The 21,156-nt window shown below is 41.8% G+C and overlaps 1 protein-coding gene across 27 annotated transcripts in view; it reads right to left on the bottom strand.

Moving 5' to 3' along the window:
- Positions 1–21,156, bottom strand: part of LOC309535347 (C4b-binding protein alpha chain-like) — a 59,594-nt gene that overhangs the window by 8,332 nt on the left and 30,106 nt on the right. For 5 of the 27 annotated variants that reach the window (XR_014221184.1, XR_014221186.1, XR_014221193.1 and 2 more), the window contains 7 exons: positions 19,485–19,511; positions 18,645–18,711; positions 16,378–17,804; positions 5,355–5,549; positions 3,089–3,271; positions 2,507–2,698; positions 587–778 (listed from right to left, as the gene is read on the bottom strand). Coding sequence is in view for 6 of the 27 variants with exons in the window: in XM_082228374.1 (XP_082084500.1) it covers positions 17,408–17,804; positions 18,645–18,711; positions 19,485–19,511 (491 nt within the window). In the remaining 21 variants the exon portion in view is untranslated. Of the gene's footprint in view, positions 1–586; positions 792–2,506; positions 2,699–3,088; positions 3,272–5,354; positions 5,550–13,522; positions 17,843–18,644; positions 18,712–19,484; positions 19,512–21,156 lie in introns of those variants that run through there. The other 22 variants (XR_014221185.1, XR_014221190.1, XR_014221203.1 and 19 more) reach the window with 21 other exon arrangements.

The raw sequence follows: 21,156 nt of genomic DNA, 5'->3' as shown, positions 1-21,156 counted from the left end.
CATCCAAGTACAACAGCAATTTTAGCCACAAAATGAAACACAAACTAGGTTCATGACAGTGTATGCTCATGAATGTAGTAGTTCCTTCCCCATCTGGCCATTCGTTTCTGTTTATAATAGTCTAGTTTCTTTTTCAATGTGGCTTATAAAATGAAAGGTAGGAGAATACTATTTGCTTCTAATTGGTTTTAAATATTACACTTTTTAAAGAGTTGGTAGAATGGAAATTTACTTTACTTCAGATCAGGAATGGGGAAACTATGGACCTTCAACGTTTGTTAGGATTTGTTACGAGTTGTAGTAGTCCAGTAACACATGGAAGCCCTATTCCTGCTTTAGATTATCCACTGGTGTCAGGAACAGGTTCCCTAGCCACCTATCCTCTTTCCTAGCTCACTCACAGGGACTCTTAATTATTACAGAGGGTGCTCCCAGTGGCCTACTGCCAGGTGAACTGCCTATATGCATCAAACTCAAGCTAGTAATAGAAAGAAAATCTCCTGTAAGAGGAAAAGCAAGAGTGACACCTGAAAAGTGACAGCAGTGTCAGATAAGTGTTGCTATATATCTACAACTTCATACGTACTCAGGTAACAAGATGGAAGTTTAGGTGACCATTGCTTCCCACCAATGTAGCGAATCTCAGATGGCCCTGCTAATGTATAGCCAGCAGAACATCGAATAGTAACTGTATCTCCAGGCTCATAGCTGGTTTTCTTCCCCCGGATTATTCTTCCATTACGGATAGACAGGTAATAAATGTCTGGTGAAGTTCTAACTGAAAACACAAACTATTATAAACAAAACAAAGCAACACTAAAGCACACATTATTTTCCAAATATTTCATATTTTAGCTTAACAAAGTGTTGTTGTGGTTGGAAGGGCTGTAAGGTCAGTGGTAGCACACTTACTTTGTATGCAAAAGATCCCATGTTTAATCTATGCTATCTAGGGCTGGGAATGCCCCCTGCCCAAAATACTGGAGAGCTGCTGCATGTCAGTATGGGTAATACTGACTTAAATGGCCCTATAGTCTGACTTCGTAAAAAAGGCACAATTTAATTTGCAACATGAAAAGTGCTTGTCACCAAAACATTAAGAAAACATTGCAATGTACAGGTGAAACTAAAAAAATTAGAATATCGTGGAAAAGTTTGTTTATTTCAGCAATTCAACTTAAAAGGTGAAACTAATATATGAGATAGACTCATGACATGCAAAGAGAGATATGCATGCTTCTACTTCTCAGTGGTCCAATATTGCTCTATTTGCAATCCTTGTTTTGCTGATTTCATTTAATATTCTAATTTTCTGAGATTGTTAATTTGGGGTTTTCATCAGCTGTACGCCATAATGTTCACAATTATAGCAAATAAAGGCTTTACATATTTCTCTTTGCATGTCATGAGTCTATCTCATATATTAGTTTCACCTTTTAAGCTGAATTACTGAAATAAATGAACTTTTCCACGATATTCTAATTTTTCGAGTTTCACCTGTATAGTGTTGTAAATTCTTAATTCTTGGTTTGTATACAAAAATCCTATATATATATATATATATATATATATATATATATAATTTGACACTTTCCACAATGTCTCAAAGCAGATTCAAGATTCACAATTAAAAACAAATACAGCAAGAAAATACAAAAAGCCAGATTTGATCTAAAAAGTCATAAAAAATATTGTAAAAATGATAAAACCTACCACAGCCAACTAAAAATTACAACTACAATCAGGCCAAATATGGTCTTGATCCCTGCAGCATGATTCCATTTAACTAACAGCCTGGATAAATATTAGTGCCACAATTCCACAAAGGAGGAGTGACCACTTAAAATGCCCATTCTTGTGTTGCCACCTCCCCCAGAGGTGGGTACACTGAGGAGGTCTCTGATTATAACTACAGAGTCCATGAAAGTTCATATGAGGTGATGAAAGCCCCTAAGGTATTGAGGTTCTGAGCAATGTAAGGTTTTATGGCTCAAAATTAGCCATCATCCTTCCTCTACCATCAAGTTGTCAGTAACAAAGTTCATTGAGTTCTATTTCTTTTTATATACTGCTCCGATTTGATGTCTCTCCCATTCTTTCAGTTTCTGGAATTGTAGTACATACAATAATGAGCAAAATAACAATCCCAACTGACTGTTTTTGTGCTGCGTATACTCCCAGATTAGTTAATTCAAAAGGAAAGGATGCAACTCTCTGCTTTAATCCCATGCAATACATTTCCTTGACAGTAGGCAGACACCATACCACTTTAAACAATTGTTCTGATTAGTTCTACATTTCCCCTAGACCATCCTTTGAACGTAAGGCAAAGCAATGCCTTTTGAATCCAGCTAGCAATTACCGGTAATCAGTGTAGCTCCTCTTGCATTATATGTGAGCACAAACATAGGGAGGTATTAAAGTAGTAGCCCTATGATGAGGTATTAATTTTGTGGTAAATAAACACAGAAATCACTGAATACCCCAAAGCTATATTTATACCTACAGAAACATGCTTGCACAGGAGGATACCAGGAATTGTAGCCTTGGCATGCTACATTCATCTCCATGGTTTCATCAGGAAAAGAATACTGCTTATTACAGGTTACAACAACACTTGTTCCAATCTTATACTGATGTCGCAATGGACGCACAGTCCCACTTGGAATTAATGGGGCACCGCATAAACCTGGATCAACTGCAACAAAAAAGTCCCCACAAAAATCGTAAAAATAAACATTGTGTTCCATGAGGGAAGATGAAATATAAATGTAAACAAACAAACTTGTTCTAGCTAATTAAAGATGAGAACTTACAAGAGGGAAACTGAAAGAAGAACTGGCCCTTTATAAACAACACACATTCCTCAAAGTGCATTCTGCCAGGATGTCAAATATTCTTTTAACCATTCAACAGTCACACATACTTTGTTAATGCTATTCAACAGGATAAAAGTAGGAGAGAATTTAGGAGATGTCCCTTCTGATGCTGAATTTATAAAGTGAAAAGCACATGTCCACATTTAGTAAACCATCTTATCACTGACTGAGGAAGCATAATTGCTATTTGAATGCTTTGATATTCTTACTTTCTTTACATGAAGGCAGCGCAGGATACCAGCTACTGTTCGCTCCGCATTTAATCAAATAATTTCCCATCAGAAAATATCCAGTTTTGCATTCAAATATAATAGTGTTGCCATATGTATACGAATGTCCAAATCCGCTTAATATTAATCCATGTTCAACTACTGGATCTTTACATTTCACCACTATAAGCAGACAGGAATATTAAAAAACAAAAACTAAGAAATAGAACATTGCATATAGTTTATTTACATTTTCTCAAATGTCAGTATTCTGCTGAAGCCTTATTAAAAAGTTAGTTTTCTAAAAACAAAACAAAACCTGATACTCACCGTCTGGCTATATGTTACTCTGTGCCCTATATCGTCTATGTCACACGTTCTCTACAAAAGCTGTTACTAACTGCCCTGGATGTTTAAAATAAATAAAACTAAAACGTGGTGTCACTTGTATTAGAATTGCTGATCTGTATCTAATGTTTAAATTGGTATTCCAAACAATTACAGTACATATATATATATAGGAACATGTGCACAAAAGCTTATACCCAGAACAAACTTAGTTGGTCTCTAAGGTGCTAATGGACAATTTTAAAAAAAATTATTTTGACTGCATCAGAGACCAACACGGCTACCTACCTGAATATATATAGGAAATAATCAATTAAGGAGATCACAGGTGGGATCTTCTAGAAACCTCTCCAAGGTTAACAATATATTAGCTCCAAGTGCTAATAAACATATGGTGACAGATCCAGTACAGAAATGCTAAACAGATACTATGGAAGGCCAATCCATCCACTGACCATTAGACCACAAAGCTGGATGAATGGATCTCTCAAATGTTTAGATTTTGCAGAGAAATGTCTTTATTCACAGCTTTAGTCATGATTTTTAAAAAATGAACTTCTCTCCCAATGCAAATAGAAGCCATATAAGGAAACAAAGCGTGAACCCCACTCCCCATGCCATGATCGTGCATCCAATCTATCTCCAGCCCCCTTTGTGTGTATAACCTGATAAGTGAGTCAGTGAAGGGTTGTGATTTGAGCAAACTCATAAATTCATTAATTTAGCCAAAGCTAGGAAGTAATACTGGCTAGCTTCCTCATGAGACCAGCCTGCAATGGCTTGCTGGGAGTGTATCTTGAAGAAACAAAAGGCTGATAGTGGTCTGGTTTGTGCAGCCATGCAGGCTGGCTGGACCAGGTTGTTACAGAGGAACATAGGGATGGCACTGAATCCAATGCGGTGCGGCTGGGAAGGACAAGCCCCTCTTGAGATTTAAATGTTGTGAACTCTTTCTCCATCAAAACCCAGGTGGTAAATATGTGTAAAATAAAGTCTCTGCTGTGCCTCATTCTGAAGGAACACAAACTGTGGTCAAGTGCCCCAAACCCTAGAATCTTGCACACATTCAGCAGAGGTTAGGGTGACATGTAAAACTGTCACTGTGGGTACCCTGACTCCCCAAAGTTTCTGTGTGCCCTGACCCCCTCTAGATTCCTGAGTGGTGGAGTTTAGTCAGTGTTTTGATTAACATGGTGAGCTAAGTGGCATTGGATTTAACAGTGCAAAAGGGAAGCTAAATTTATTTTCCAGTCCAGGGCATCACCTCGGTGGAGGGGGTAATGCTGGAAGTGGAAAGGGATGGGTTGGTTTGAAATTGGAACCTAGAAACAAAACCACATTCTCTCTGAAAAGTAGCAGAGAAGGAACGGCCTGTAGAGCTAATAATCTGCTAATGCACGTTAACCAAAATCAGGACCACTACGATAGCCAGTTTATACAAAACCTAGAACTGGGGCACGGGCATGGGCATAGCAGGGGGCACAGGGGGGCAGCTGCCCCCCATAATAAATAAAAATCAATGAAAATAATTAGCAAACTGATGTTCTCTCCCTCCCCCCCCCCAACAAAAATCCTGGCTACATCCATGAACTGGGAGAGTGGTATATAGCCTCACTGCCTGTAAACATTGGGGCTTCCCCATTCGCTTCTGTATAGCACAAAAGTGAAATGCAATGTTTACTGAGATAGAGCACAAACATAAAAGGAGAACAAAAGTACCTCTGTCAATCACTCCACACATAAAATATCATTAAACAACTTAGGGATTCTGAACATGAACAATGAAGCTTAATATCAATTCAAAGCCAAATAAAGGGAGGGACAAGAGGACAAGTATACAGCTATCTAGAATAAAGTTCCCTTTTAATATATTATAAACCATAATATATCATGAATGAAGAGTAAAAGAAAATGCAACCTTTGCATTTAGGGGGCTTTCCCTTCCACACTCCTTTAGGATCACCATCCATGCCACAGGAAATAGAGTGTGCTCCAATAAGAGAGAAATTATCATGGCAAGTGTATGTTATCACTGTTCCAAGAGCATAAAAATGGGCTCCAGTCCCATTGTGAGATCCATTAGCAATGTTTGGAGGAGTTCTACAGAAGAAACCTAGAAACATATCAGAAAAAGTTCATATTCATAATGCTATAATGGTATTATATTTTGGTTATTCAATTCTTGATACTTTAAAATATTAAAATTTATTTAAGCATATTGGAGTTACGCTAAGACCAGACCATGTCATTACAGAGGAGGCAGGTTTAGTCGTTGTCTGAGGACTATCCCTGCCTCCGGGTCTGGTCCTGACCGGATGGATACTAGAATCAGCAAGGGATACCCACATGACCTGAAGGTGCTGTTGTGCAATGCCAGGTCAATGATTCATAAGACCACTGCCATCCATGACTTGATCATGGATGGAGGATTTGACCTGGCATGTGTAACAGAGACTTGGTTGGATGAAGCAGATGGGCCTGTCCTTGCCGCTGCTTGTCCACCAGGTTTCTCTTACGCACAGCAACCCAGGTCACGTGGGCGGGGAGGGGGGGTTGCAGTGATTTTTAGGAAGTCATTAGTTTGCACCAGGCGTCCTATTGGGAAGACCCAGTTTTCTGAGTGCATGTTCTGGAAGTTGGGCAATAGGGGCAGTACAGGATTCCTTTTGGTGTACCGACCTCCCCGCTGCGCCAAGGATTCCCTGCCCGAGCTGCTTCAGGTCGTGGCGGATGTTCTCCTGGAGACACCTAGCTTGGTCGTCCTAGGGGATTTTAACATCCATGCCGACACGACCTTACAAGGGGCCGCTCGGGACTTCGTGGAAAGCATGGCCTCCATGGGGCTGTCCCTGAATAAGTCTGGCCCAACCCATAGCCGTGGACATGCCTTGGACCTGGTGTTTACCTCTATGGATGTTGGTGATCTGACACTAAGTAAAAGCGAAACAAAAGAAGTGCCATGGTCAGATCACTTCCTGGTGCAACTGGACTTCTCTGCGACCCATCCCCTCTGCAGGGAGGTGGGACCAATTCGGATGGTCCGCCCCCGCCACTTAATGGATCCAAATGGTTTCCAGAGAGTGGTAGGGGATGCTTTATCCCATGTTGATGGCCTTTCAGCTGATTCCCTGGTGGCCCGCTGGAATGTGGAGTTAACCAGGGCTATTGACTGTTTGGCTCCGAAGCGCCCTCTCCGATTGCATGGAGCCCGGACAGCCCCGTGGTTTTCCATGGATCTGAGGGCAATGAAACAATCGTTGAGACGGCTAGAGCGCCGGTGGCGGATAACTCATTCCGAATCTGACCGGACATAGGTTAGAGCTCAACGTCGAGCCTACCAAGTGGCGATAGCGACGGCGAAGAAGAATTTCTTCACCGCCTCTATTGCATCTGCAGAAAACAGCAGCAGGAGACTTTTTCAGGTGGTTCACAATTTAGCGGAACCACCTGCAACATCAGGGCCCAGTACGGGCCACATGTTCTCCTGCAATGATTTTGCAAAGTTTTTTGCAGATAAAATCGCTCAGATTCGGGAAGAAGTAGACTCCACCGTGGGAGCAGGGCCGGGGGCGGGAGAGTGCTAGAGTTCTGTCTAGTCAAGTTGAGTGGGATCAATTCCAATCTGTTACCTCCGAGGATGTGGACAGGCTGCTTGGACGAGTGAAACCAACCACCTGTCTCCTGGATCCTTGCCCATCCTGGCTTATAAAAGCTAGCCGGGAAGGACTGGGCGATGGGCTTCGTGGGGTGGTGAATGCTTCCCTCCGTGAGGGAGCCTTCCCAGACCCGCTGAAAGAGGCGGTTATTAAACCGCTTCTTAAAAAACCATCTTTAGATGCGGCCACGATGGCCAACTATCGCCCAGTCTCAAATCTTCCATTCCTGGGCAAGGTGATTGAGCGAGCGGTTGCCGAACAACTCCAGGCACGCCTGGAAGAAGCGGACCATTTGGATCCCTTCCAGTCGGGATTCAGGCCTCATCATGGGACTGAAACTGCCTTGGTCGCACTGGTTGATGATCTCCGGCGGGCTAGGGACAAAGGTGAGAGCTGTTTCCTAGTTCTGCTGGATCTCTCAGCGGCGTTCGATACCATCGACCATAGCATCCTTCTGGACCGTCTTGAGGGGTTGGGAGCTGGGGGCACTGTTATACAGTGGTTCCGCTCCTTCCTCCTGGGCCGTGTTCAGAAAGTGGTGGTGGGGGATGAGTGTTCAGACCCCTGGGCTCTCACTTGTGGGGTGCCTCAGGGTTCTGTCCTCTCCCCCATGCTTTTCAACATCTACATGTGGCCGCTGGGAGAGATCATCAGGAGGTTTGGGCTGGGTGTTCATCAGTATGCGGATGATACCCAGCTCTACCTCTCTTTTAAATCAGAACCAGTGAAGGCAGTGAAGGTCCTGTGTGAGTGTCTGGAGGCGGTTGGAGGATGGATGGCGGCTAACAGATTGAGGTTGAATCCTGACAAGACAGAAGTACTGTTTTTGGGGGACAGGAGGCGGGCAGGTGTGGAGGATTCCCTGGTCCTGAATGGGGTAACTGTGCCCCTGAAGGACCAGGTGCGCAGCCTGGGAGTCATTTTGGACTCACAGCTGTCCATGGAGGCACAGGTCAAATCTGTGTCCAGGGCGGCTGTTTACCAGCTCCATCTGGTACGTAGGCTGAGACCCTATCTGCCTGCGGACTGTCTCGCCAGAGTGGTGCATGCTCTGGTTATCTCCCGCTTGGACTACTGCAATGCTCTCTACGTGGGGCTACCTTTGAAGGTGACTCGGAAACTACAACTAATCCAGAATGCGGCAGCTAGACTGGTGACTGGGAGCGGCCGCCGAGACCATATAACACCGGTCTTGAAAGACCTGCATTGGCTCCCAGTACGTTTCCGAGCACAATTCAAAGTGTTGGTGCTGACCTTTAAAGCCCTAAACAGCCTCGGTCCAGTATACCTGAAGGAGCGTCTCCACCCCCATCATTCTGCCCGGACGCTGAGGTCCAGCGCCGAGGGCCTTCTGGCGGTTCCCTCATTGCGAGAAGCAAAGCTACAGGGAACCAGGCAGAGGGCCTTCTCGGTAGTGGCGCCCGCCCTGTGGAACGCCCTTCCAGCAGATGTCAAAGCAATAAACAACTACCTGACATTCAGGAGACATCTTAAGGCAGCCCTGTTCAGGGAAGTTTTTAACGTGTGATATTTTATTGTATTTTTGGTTTTTATGGAAGCCGCCCAGAGTGGCTGGGGAGGCCCAGCCAGATGGGCGGGGTATAAATAATAAATTATTGTTGTTGTTGTTGTTGTTGCTGTTGTTGTTGTTGTTGTTGTTGTTGGTTGACATCCATCTATCTTGAGAGACAATGGAGTGTGCCTCCAAGGGCAAAGTCAAACTAGTGTGTTAACAACACTTAAGTGACCTCCCCAGGGCAGTGTGTATACAGGTCCTGCGCTGCCCAGATGACAAGTAAATTTCTATTTTATTTTGTATAATGGAGGCAAAATTGTAATATTAGACCAAAATTGGGGGAAAGCAGTAATTATTTCTCTTTAAATAGTTATTTGCAGAGTCATACATATGGGAATTTACCCACAGAGATAGAATCTTCTGGAAAGCTCTAAAATGATGAGAGAGGGAGCTCACTCCCTGGTTTTAGGGCTGAGCAAAACTAGTTCAGGGAACAGTAGTTCAGTCCCCAAATGGAAACAACTATCCCTGTTTCAGGGAGGGAGTTTTTACCTTTTAATGCCCCCATCCCATTTTAAAAGCACTCTTGCCTCTCTGTAAAGGCACTCTTTTTTGGAGAGGCCTTCTACTGGCCATTACAGTATTCTCCTCCAAAAAAGATGCAAGATGATGCAAGTTGTAGCACTGTGAAACATTGTCACAGTGCCTTCTAGGAGGAGAATGACTGCCTGGAGGAATGCTCTCCAATTCCTGTGCAGCTACAGAGAACATTAGTTATTTCCCTTCAAAAATCTTCCTCAGCTTCAGTGCCATTTTTAAATCTCATTTTTATATAGAAAGAAATGGTGCATTGAAGCATTTGGAGGGTAGGGTAGTTGGGATACAGCAGACAGAACTCTGTTCTGGTTGCTCCCTCACAACAGGCAGCATTTTTAAATGGTTAACAAAAATATGCTGCCACAACAGGCAACATTTCATAAGTGTTAAAGTCAAAAGGGATAAAAAAAGAGAGAAGGAAGCCTCTACTACTGCCATGGTAAGTACATCTCATCCAAAACGCTTTGTTCCCAACCCCAACCGCCCCCCCCAACCCAACCCCCCCATAAATAACTGAAAACTGGTCCTGGCTACTTATGAACTGGATGGTTATTTTGTCTCAGCTCTGGAAATTCACAATACAGTCATTGGGTTGAATGTGCTTCGAGTTGAGCGCATTCGAGTTGCGCCCTGCGGCAACCCGGAAGTAACGGAGCACGTTACTTACAGGTTTCGCCACTCGCGCAGACACTCAAAATGACGTCATGTGCATGCACGGAAACGGCAAAACGCGACTCATGCACTTGCAGACGCGTCTTACGTTTAGTTCAGGATGTGAATGGGGCTCCAAAACGGATCCCATTTGCATCCCGAGGTACCACTGTACCCTGATTTTATTACCTTTGCAGAGTCTCCCATGTGGAGACTAGAGCTAATTCATCAGGAAGCAGGTATAAAAGTGTGCCAGGCATACAAGCTCCTGTGCCATAGGGTTGTCATACATCTGGGAAATCCTGGACATGTTCTCTTTTGGGGAGCCAACATGCCCATCTGGGGGGATTTTTATATTTTAAAGGAAATGTCCATTTTGGGGGGGTATTTATTTGTTTGTTTGTTTGTTTGTTTGTTGTTTCGGCTCAGGCAGCTCAAGCACATTTGGCTTTGCACGCCACAGCTGCTGCAGCGTAAACTGGGGAAAGAGGCTCGCGGGTGCAGGTACTTTGCATGGTTATCAGGGAAAGGGAATTGCAATCTGGAAAAGGAAACTTGAGAGGAAGGAGTAGGAAGTATTTGAGCCATAAGATCCCTGCCTTTGTAACCAATCCTAATAATATCCACGGGCATGGAAGGCAGATTGAGTATATGGATAAATAATAATAATCAGGGACCTTACTGTGAGTGTCTGCTATAAATTGCCAAGCCAGACTGAAGGCTTGGAATGATGCCTTCCTAGAGCAGATTACAAAATATTCAAAAAGGAGATACACAGTAGTCATGGGAGACTTCAACTGTCTTGATATCTGTTGAAACTCAAATTCTGCCAAGAATTAAGGTTCAGCAAATTTATCAATTTCCTCACTGACAAGAGGCATGTGAATTGGGTGATTTGCCAGACAATGTCTCTGATAACTTATTGCATTCATAGTTTGTGGCAATATGCCAGTGACAAACTGGTATGAAAATATGGAATAATTGAGCATGAACAAAAAATGAGCCAAGATTAAGTATCTATTTCAAAGAGTATATTCTAGGTTCTTTGGGGATTGTTGTAGTTGTTAAAACACAGCAGTAAATAATATGATGAAATACCTACCCTCTAGTCCACAATACTTTATATTTCCACAACAGTCTAACTACACGTTTTGTAAATTGCACAGCTGGCAGCTATTGGTGGGTACCAAACACCGCATTAAAAAAATAAAACACCACCAATGCAGCCTTTTTACATGCCAAAACACTCTCCGCCCCCAGGCAACCAAACTATTCCTCAATAATCTTCCCCATGCGCGCTTACTCCGGAGTAAACGCAGCTGCCTGGGCAGATTGCCAGCCTGGCAGAGCCAGTCGCCTGAGGATGTGGAGCCCAATTTGTTCTGCTTTCAGTGGAGGGGGGGGCGGGGCCTCGCAGCTGAGCAAGGAAGGACACCTCGGCGCCACCTGGCGGTAGGCGGGGGGAGACATCCGCGTTTACCTCAGGCGCCTTGGAAAGACCCGCCCCCTCGCGCGCCGCGCTTCGTGAAGCCTGTGGCAGCACGAGGGGAGACGGCGGGAAGGCGAGCGGAAGGGGCAAAGGGAGGCTCAGCGGCCCCTAGAGGCTCTGTCGTCGCCTTCCTCCCTTGTACTCACGCACGGACTGAGGCAGGGACCACTGAGGGAGCAGTAGTATCAATATCCCCGTTAACCAGAGAGCCCGCAGAAGCCCCCACGACGGCCGTTGCATAGCGCTGGCCTGAGAAGCCGGCGACGAGCCAACTGCGCATGCGAGGGTTGGGGGAGAACGTTGGGAAGGAGCTGCGCGGCGGTGGTGAGGCGCGCGCGCGCTCTCTACGTTTCTACGGGTCACATCCACCCCGCGCGTTATCACCTGAAATAGACTTAACAGGTGGCTCCCATACGACCTATTTAATAGATCCTTTGGAGCAGGCACTTCCTTGTTACGTCTCCTGCCTCTCCAGGCCCGCGACAGCTGCAGTAGCTAGTGCGGACAAAGTAGCTGATCATTCACGGTGGTTCATGTCCCTGTATAGAGGAGCACCTTCCTTGTAGAAATCTGCTACTTTGTACCTTCTAGCTGACACATTAAAACTTTAATCTATTCTAATTTTAGTTCTATCCATCCTTGAAGAGTGAAGTTTTACTGATTTTCAGTAAAACAGGGATTGCTTTCTAAGTATTTTTAACCAATTATTAAATGCTATGTCTATAAAGGGAAAAGCATACTAGAAACACTGAGAGGCTTATGAATAATTTAGAACAATCCTTCAGTGTAGCTTTATTTATTTAAAGCATTTTTATACTATTTTATTTTGTAATCCAGAGTTGTTACATATTCTAACATGAACATACTACACCACAGCCAACCCTCCACAACTATTAGGATTGTCCCACCACTTCACTGTCTGTGGACTGTTGGCCGTATGGTATTTCTAGTGTATGAATTTCTACAAGTAAATAGACACAAATTGCTTCTGTCACCTCCCCCTCTGAAGCCTTTCCTCAACTGAATGCAAACAATTACTTTTATTCATCTAACATGTAAAATGGAGGTGCCAAATAAAAGCAAAAGGCAGAGAGCATGTGCTACCAGCATATGGGATGTTTTAAGATCCCATAGGAACTGTAATGGAAGCAACATAAAAGACAATTGTATTTTTCCAGGAAGGAAGAGAAGGTAGGAGGGGATGGGTAGAGATTAATGGGCTTGACAGTGGTTTCTTTACTTCATTGCAGCTGTTCTTTAAGGAACAGCAGAAGTAACACAAAGACAGTCTGAAGGGAACATACACAGTTGTACTATTCTGCTACAAAGGAGCAAGTATCTATAGAGAAAGATGTGTGGTTCTTTACAGAATCCATGACAATATTGTGAACATCTCATGTAGAATGAATACTGCCTGCACATATCTTTGATGCAATGGCCATTAATTGGTTGTAGTCTGTTGCAATCTACTTTCAATCTAGTATGCTTCTGTTTCCTAGTTTAGATGTAACAGGAAACAGGGGCTTTAACAAAACATGGTCATAGCACACAAAAAAGCATACAGTAAAAGAAAATTGAAGCGAGTAGGGAGTATGCAAGTATAATCCTTGTTCTAAAACTGCCAAATTGTACTTTATTTAGCTGGGATAGTTGCATTTAAATTTGCCCAAGCATAAGTCAGAACTATCTTTAAAAAACTACTGTATTTAAAAAACAATAAAAACATTTTTAATTACTTTACTTTAATTTATCATGATTAAGTTAGAGTTAAAATGTATCCTGAAACTAATCATTACTCATAAACCTCACACTCATCTACTCACACCTGAAGCAGATTAGCCAGCTGCAGTTTCTACTGCTCAGTCCCCCCCCCATCTTGTTCTCTGCCTAGCAGCTATATTACATATCCACACAGTGCAGAGTTCAACTATAAAACTCACTCCTATAAAAGGCAATGATGGCCAATGCAGCAAGGCAAATACTTTGTTCTTATGTATAAAATGGGTTGAAACTGAACACAATTTCATTTCACTATAGATTACAGTCTATCTAGTTTACCCACTATATTTTACATATTGAAGAATTCTGATAAACCTCTTGATATTTGCACCCATTGAATGTAAGCAAAAAAGCCTCAAAGTGGCACAATGTCTAATAAGCATTTTAAAATGTTGAGATTTGTATTCATGTATATGCTTTATTTCTTGCAAAATAATATATACAACACAAATTCAACCTTAAAGTATTTGATTCACATAAGTACAAAATACTCTTCAGAATTTACAGTTTATCCCTTGTAGCTTTAAGGAAGTGGTCAATGTAAGCCTAAAAAGAAAATAAACCAATACAAAATATTACACAACAACACTGGTAAGTTTCTAAAATGAAAAGTGACTTTAAAAGAAGCAGCTGTGTGTAGCACAGCTAAATCATAATGAGCTGTGCTGATGTGCTTATGTTTACAACAGCAGAACTACTAAAATGTATGGGCATATGGGAATAAAACTATTTGTAAAATCAGGAAATTCTTCCAAATGTTTAGTCAAAATTTCCTTGCACCTTGAACTTGTTGATAATGCATCATCTACGTAACAGGGTTTTACCATGTCACCTGTTACCATGTCTCTTCTCTAGCCTAAGCACACCCAACAGTTATTTGGGACGGACAGTTAAAGCAATGGGGTCTGAGCTCGCCAGAGGGCAAAGAGGTGAAACTAGCTATGAAACATAAGTGAGCACCTATTAACTTCAAGTGACACATTGGCATCAAGTGAAGCTCTGGCATGTGGAACTTGATTTCTGAGGACCTCACATGGGAATGCAATATATGCTGATGGCTGGTGCTATGCTGGAAATGCCTTGTTGACCAAGATGTGCAGCAATTATTGTGTTGCATTTTGTGAAAATTCTGTGAGCTGTGTGGCTAAGAGCCAAACACCAAAACTCTCAACTGAAAGCAATAGTCTGGAAGGAAACACAAATGCTTTGGTTGAATTGAGATATGAAAGCAGACATCTTTTTGGTCTGTTGAAATAATGCCTGACTTGATAATGAGAAATGGGAGGATGCTGGAAAAAACAGCAATCTAGAACTTTTGGGGGATTATGAAGGAAGAGAAAACCCAAAGTGTCATGCATCTGCTAGAGGTATCTTTCTTGGCAATGGTAAAATTCTTTGAAGGGTACAAGCTTTTGTACCCTGAACTCTGTTTCTACTGCCCCATTGCAGAGGAGTTTTTAAATCCTCCTCTAAAGCCAAGTACGAATGACAGAGAATGACAGAGCCTTACATGGCTCTGGAGTCACAGTCCATCATATGATTAAAGGTGTAGATTTCTTGCTTTGCCAGGCAATGCTGGTTGTGTGAGCCATCCCCTGTCATCTAGGAGATGCTTGAAGAAGAGAGAGGATTTCTCCCAGAGATAATGTTGATGCTGAGATACACACTGCAGAGTAAGAATGTGGCATTAGGTTAAAACTTTCAAACCATTACATCTACCTTACATCCCTTCTCATTTGTCTGAGCCAAAAGGGATTGTACATCAAGGGGAGCAATAGTTAAACCACATGCATGGAAACTAGCTGACAAGCTCTCTCTCATATGTTGCTCCAATGTGCAAATAGTTGCTGCAGGGACAGCCATATTGGCTGAGAGGGACAGTAGCCCAGGCAGCAGAATAATAATAATGAACAGAGGTTTTTATTATGTATAAATCCAGCAGAACCCAAGTCATTGGTCTGTTTCCCCGATACTTTTTTCGCTTGCTTGCATTCTGAAAATATGGCAGTCAAGTTAGTCTAAGTAGGTGCACTGCCTCACGGTCAAAGGAGCTGCCTCCCTGGCATGGTCTGGAACTGAAACTACCGTTAATATGAAAGTAGTAAGACCAGACTCAAGGGATGTAGCAGTTGTCAATGACCTCGGTCCCAAAGTGGATAGTAAGGCTCAAGGGGACTGTTACAGTGCTTGCAACTGTATTATATTGGAGAGCCCTGTGAAGGTGAACTCGATTCAACAGAAATGAAAACTGCAGAGTTTAATTGCATAGCCAGTTTTTGTGGGTGCGGGGATTGGGCGACTCCAGCAGAGTGAGTTTGCTCTTACAAAGTAAGCCAAAGGCAGTGGATGTATTTTGGTATGCTGGTCTCGTAAAATTTATACAATGGGTCAAGTGTCTAACACCTGCCCCTTTTCAAAGCAGAGAAGCAAACAATTATAACTATCTGAATGACAAAGTTTGCTGCCTCAGCTTACGTACTTTGAGAACCAGCACTGAGGTGTGCTAAGAAAGCATGGAGAGAACACTGAGGTAAAATGAAATGCAACATTTGAAAGGAAAAGAACTGCATAGAGATAAAATAAAACAGGGGAAAAAACTTTTCAAAGATGGGACCAATGCAGTGGTCAATAATGAACCAAGTAGGAAGACAGGGGCATACCACTTGAGGATATATATTAAGGGCTAGAAGCAGACCTGCCACCAAAATGTTTTAAGTGCCTTCTGCAAGAACACCCCTGCACATTAGTGTCCTCTAGAAGCTTTCTACTGCAACTCACATCAGTCTAGCCGACTTGACCAATGCTCAGGGATTATGGGACTTGCTGTCCAAAGCATCTAGAGGGCACTAAGTTAGGGAAACCTGCTCTAGAAAGTTGCAGATGCTGCTCTGTGCAGGCACAGAACCCATATGAAGGACTGTACAGAGACCATAGAATAATCCTGAGTACAGATGCAGAGTACAGATAGGGGAAAGCTATCATCCTTATACTGTGCTTATGAGCCAGTTGCTCCTAGAGAAAAGGGCCAGACTTCAAGGATCTCAGTTTCACATAGGAATGCACTTCTTATGTTCTTATCTGAGACTAAACAAAGAATGCAAATTATTCAGTTTTATGAAATGTTTGTATAATTCACCAATTTAAGAAACAGATGAGTGTAATAATAATAGTAATAGTAACAGTAATAATAGTGGTTAGAGGTCTGTCAAGACGTAGTAGGTTTTCCAGTATCTAGTAATATTTTTTTGCTTACCAATGAAGATCACATGGCACCCTTGAGCAGGCCCCCTACTTCACAAAATGCCTCACTGGATTCCTTGGAGCACCTTCAGAAAATTGTAGTCAAAGAACAGCCGGAGGACACTATGTTTGCCATCCCAGTTTTAGATTTTCAGGTGTTGAGAAGCTTAACATAAGCTTTCATTTATTGTCTAAGCCAATACAATATTTATAACCTTGTGAGAAAACAAAAGGGAGAGGGACGGTGTCCACATACAGCTGTGTGTCATTAAATTTCAGTGGTAATTCCAGTTTTGCAATTGTTTTTAAAGCAAAAGCAGCTTGCAGAGTGAGGGATCTAGAGCAGAGAAGAGCTTAACTCTTCCAAAGCCTGCTGCTTCTCTGCTCCATATTTCTGCTCCCATCCCACATGTGTTCAACTCTGAAGACTGATTTAGAGCAGAACAGTGGTGGGCAAAGAAACCATCTTTGTTCTAAATTTCCCCCTTCTGAGGTGGCTTTTTTCTTCCAAAAAGTAACTGTTGGGATTGCAGTATGTGCATCTGCATCTAAGTTTAAATTGGCCCACAGACCTCTACTCAAGCTGATGCCTACTCTTTAATTTATATATTGCTACACTTACAGAATTTCCATATTCATTACTTTAACATTGAAAAGTGGAATCTGAAAGAGATACTTAACTGTAACTGTGTAAATTACAGGTGTAGGTTTGAGGAACATTGTAATTAGTGAATTGTCATACTTCCATATGTGCTTATTTACTGAATGACAATAAAAAGATATAACATTAGGGAAAAAATGAACAAAAAACGATTCTGGTGTTAAAGAAACCAAGTCAGACATTTCACTGATACAATTATAGTTTTATTTTTTAGAATGATTATGGCTATAGAGTCAAAATCTTGCCATTTCAAAATGGGCTACTGCATGATATGCGCCATAAAAATACACATAGTAACACTTACCTGTAGTGTCAAGGGTCTTACGCTCAGTCCACAAGAGAAAAAGGAGACTCACACAGAGGGTTCCTGTGGGATACAGCACTATGAAATTCTACTTGTACATTTGGTGCAGTGGCCTTTGCTGAGCATCTCAGCAGAGGACTGCCTCTGTCTTTTAACATGTATAGGGGTATTCAGGGTCAAAAGAACAAGAAGAAAAAGAAAGAGAAAATAAGCAGAATCTACCCAGTTGCCTTCACTGATTGGTCCCTCCTCATGCAGAGATGATGTTGGGTTTGCTTCATCTGTTGTTTCCTTGGCTGTATTAATAGGAAGCTTACTAAAACTTAATAGCTTCTCCTGCTGCCTTCCATTTTCTTTCTGGTGTTTTAGCTCAAAGTTTGCCACTGACTCTTCCAAGGTCTCGGGCAACAAAATACCTTCTTTGGTTGCTGCTGTCTTTTGCTCTCTCTCTTGCTCTCTCTTTACCATTAGGCTGCTGGGGAATGGAGTGTCAGGGTAAATCTGATTAAAAATCTTTGGAAAATTAAAAATAAAATAAAATCACATGGTACTGAAATTCTATCACTGCATGTGCCAGCTGAGCTGTCATTCCAGAGAAGGCTCTCTCATCATTATGCACATTTCAGCTGATTCAGAAATGAAAAGTGCCTGTACATAATATATTAGGCATAGACAGACACATATATAGACAGGATAATCCTTCAGGTACCTTGTCCCATGAAGAACAAGCCTAGAAACAGGCTTGGAGGCACAGGCACTGCAGTTGTTGAAACACTGATATAATACATAATCCCAGTTAGCAATCCAGCAGCCACATTTTAAATTATCTGAGGTTCTGAATTGCCACCATTTTGCATATCGGGAAGCTACTTTATACAACAGTTTCCCTAAAGGTATGCTCTCAGCAAGCTAAATATATGGTTTCACATTTGACAATGTATGCTGATATATCAGTAAGATGCTATGTGTTATATGTGGCCCTTAAGTGTTACTATTTAAAAAAAATACATTTTCTTGATTTTCAAATATAGTGAAACAAACCATAATAGAAATAGAAATAATAGAAATATATATATCCCCATGTACAACAAATAGTAGCATTTTACTATTTGAAGACCCATATACCCATATTTCAGATCAGCAACCCAGTCAGGTCATTCATAGGAAAAACAAAATTTGCACTGCAGTTCAGATGATACAGCATGGAGTGTTTCCTCTACATGGAGATAATTTCTGTGTAGTTAATGTATAAGGTAGACCTTAGAAATGTAAAAGAAACAGGAAAAGGGGAGTTTGATATTAAGAAAAAAATTACCTTTCTTGTGAACAACATTTCCTATGAACCATTTTACTTGCCACGAGTACTACAGGCATTATGCATGCTAAAAAAGAAAAAGAACACAAGAAAAAAGGCTCATGAAAGTCCAAGAAAACTGATGTACAATTAAAAACAGCCATTTTGGAAATTTTATCCAGTGTTACCTGAGGCATAAAGAACAGTACTTCATTATTGAATACAGTACTGTTAACAACAATGTGACATTTGGTGATCACTAGACTATTAGTGGCAAAGATTGGTGAGAGGCAGGACTTTTATGTGAATCATCCTACCAATGTTAACTCTAAGAAAAATTAATGGGTCATTAATTCATCACTCAGCAGATTTGCTTGCAGAATACTTACAAATCCAGTCTTCATTGAGCAATTGTTCTGATTTGTTTTTGGAGAAGGTGCCGGGACTGAGTTCTGGCTGGGGGAAAAGCCCTCCACACAACTTTATTTGTTCCTGGGGTGTGTGTGTATGCAAAATACTAATTTTCTCTCTAAGCAGTTTAAAACTGTAACTCAAAAAGAAACAAAACAAAACCTACAAGTTACTTGCAGGTTTGTGTTTAGATAATGATGGCCAAAGATTTGAGCACTGGTGAAAAACTTCTGAAATGTGGAGGACTGTGAACACAGCTGGTGATAGTTAAGCATAGGCTTATATCTCTCTTATAAAATAAACTTTAAAATGTGTATTTCTGGCTGGAGAGTGCCACACTTTCTATTTTGCTATTGTGAAAAAATCTATGAACTGGTATAAAACCTTGGCATGCAAACATTTATAATGAATCTTTTTATTTTCCCCATTCATATTCAACAAATTACATACCAGCTATAAGCAATCTGAGGAAAATACCTAGAAAAGAGGAGAGGAAAGACTAATTATTGACAGGTTACTTATTTAGACTTAGCCACATCAGAAACGAATTATAAAAGGAAGTACTGGAGCTCAATATAGATCTCATATCACAAAAGGTGGATTTGAGCACAAGAGCACTCACCCCTCCTGTGGTTTCCAGCATCTGATATTCATTTTTTAAAAATAAATTTCATTAGTTTATAAAGAGAAATACAAAACCTGATCTCAAATATCTTTTTTGTCCAAAATTAAGATAAAAACATGACAAAAAAAGTAAAAAGATAGAGAAATAAGAAAAAATAAATAGAAAAGAGTTTTCAATAGGAAATAGAAAAGATAAAGTTCAGAGATTAAAGAACTTACCATTCTTCATCTGTCCGCTATATATAAACAATAATCACTTCATCTATTCCAATATAACACCAAACAAAACCGCTTTCTATCAACAAACCTTATCTTCAACCCCCCCATCCATTATTTATTTTTATTTTTCATGCAAAAAGTCTATGAGAGCTTTCCAGTATTTAGTAAATGTCAACAATGACTTTTATCTGATTAAACATGTCAATTTTGCCATCTCAGCTGGGTCCATTAATTTAGGGTTGCCATTTTTCAGAAAGTGACCCAAAAGTTGTTTCTGACAGATGGACTTCCGGGTTGGCGCGAACAGCTAATGGCAGATTCCCTCCGAGCTCCGGAGGGAATCGGCTCCGCTGGGGACGGGTCTTGCCGCGGCGGCGACGCAGGGACCCTCAAAAACCGCAGGCGCGGATGCCTGCGGACCTGGTGACTCGGTGGGCACCTTAAGCACCCCCCGACTCATGAAGAGCCTTTTTAAAGGCTGTGGAGAGGGTACGGAGGGCAGCGTGGTGCTGGGAGTAGACCGCTATCCCAACGGAGCGAAGCCGCGTGCCATGGCTGAAGAGCGCTGACTTTTTTCCTTAAATTCGGACTGGAAAAGAAGCAACCCATGAGTAGATTGGAATTTGGACTTTAAAATAATTTATCTCTGAATTTGATACGACCGGGGGATGTGCTAAAAGGAAGTCCGCACCCCCCCTCAGAAATTTAAAGCAATAACAGGAGATCTAAGCTGGAGAGCCTACCCTTTTGGGGTGAGTTAAAAAGACAGTAACTTTCACGATTTGATAAAAGAAGCTTTGAGCTGGAGTGTAAGAGTGGAACTTTAGAATTCTTTCTTTTTGTCGTGTGCAACCCCCCCCCCTCCCGGGACCGGGAGCGTCCTGCCTCTGAGCCTGTTGAAGAGGAAAGGAGTTTGACAGCTGTCAAAGCTGTCAAACGGGTAATTTAAAGTAAAAAAGATTGCTATCTAAGATCCCCCTGGACTAAATGCGATACAATTGAATTAAAGTTGTTGGAAACAAAGAAACTAATGAGGCAGAGGGCTGTTGGAAAAGGATTACTAACTAACCAGATTCCCTCTAGGGGGAACTCTGAGACATTACAATGGCTGTGGATGGAAAGTTACTAGTGGAGATAGAAAGAATGTTCTATTTTGTTGGAATTTTACAAGAGCAGAGTCTGACTATGAACAAACAACTTATGGCCTTGACTTCTGGAACAAACAGCTCTGCGGAATGTACTGAGGATGTCAATGAGAAAGAATCCACAGCTGAATTGG

The sequence above is a fragment of the Podarcis vaucheri genome (assembly GCF_965113315.1).
Source record: "Podarcis vaucheri genome assembly, chromosome: 6".
Lineage (NCBI taxonomy): Eukaryota > Metazoa > Chordata > Lepidosauria > Squamata > Lacertidae > Podarcis > Podarcis vaucheri.
This window is presented reverse-complemented; position numbering and strand designations above follow the sequence as displayed.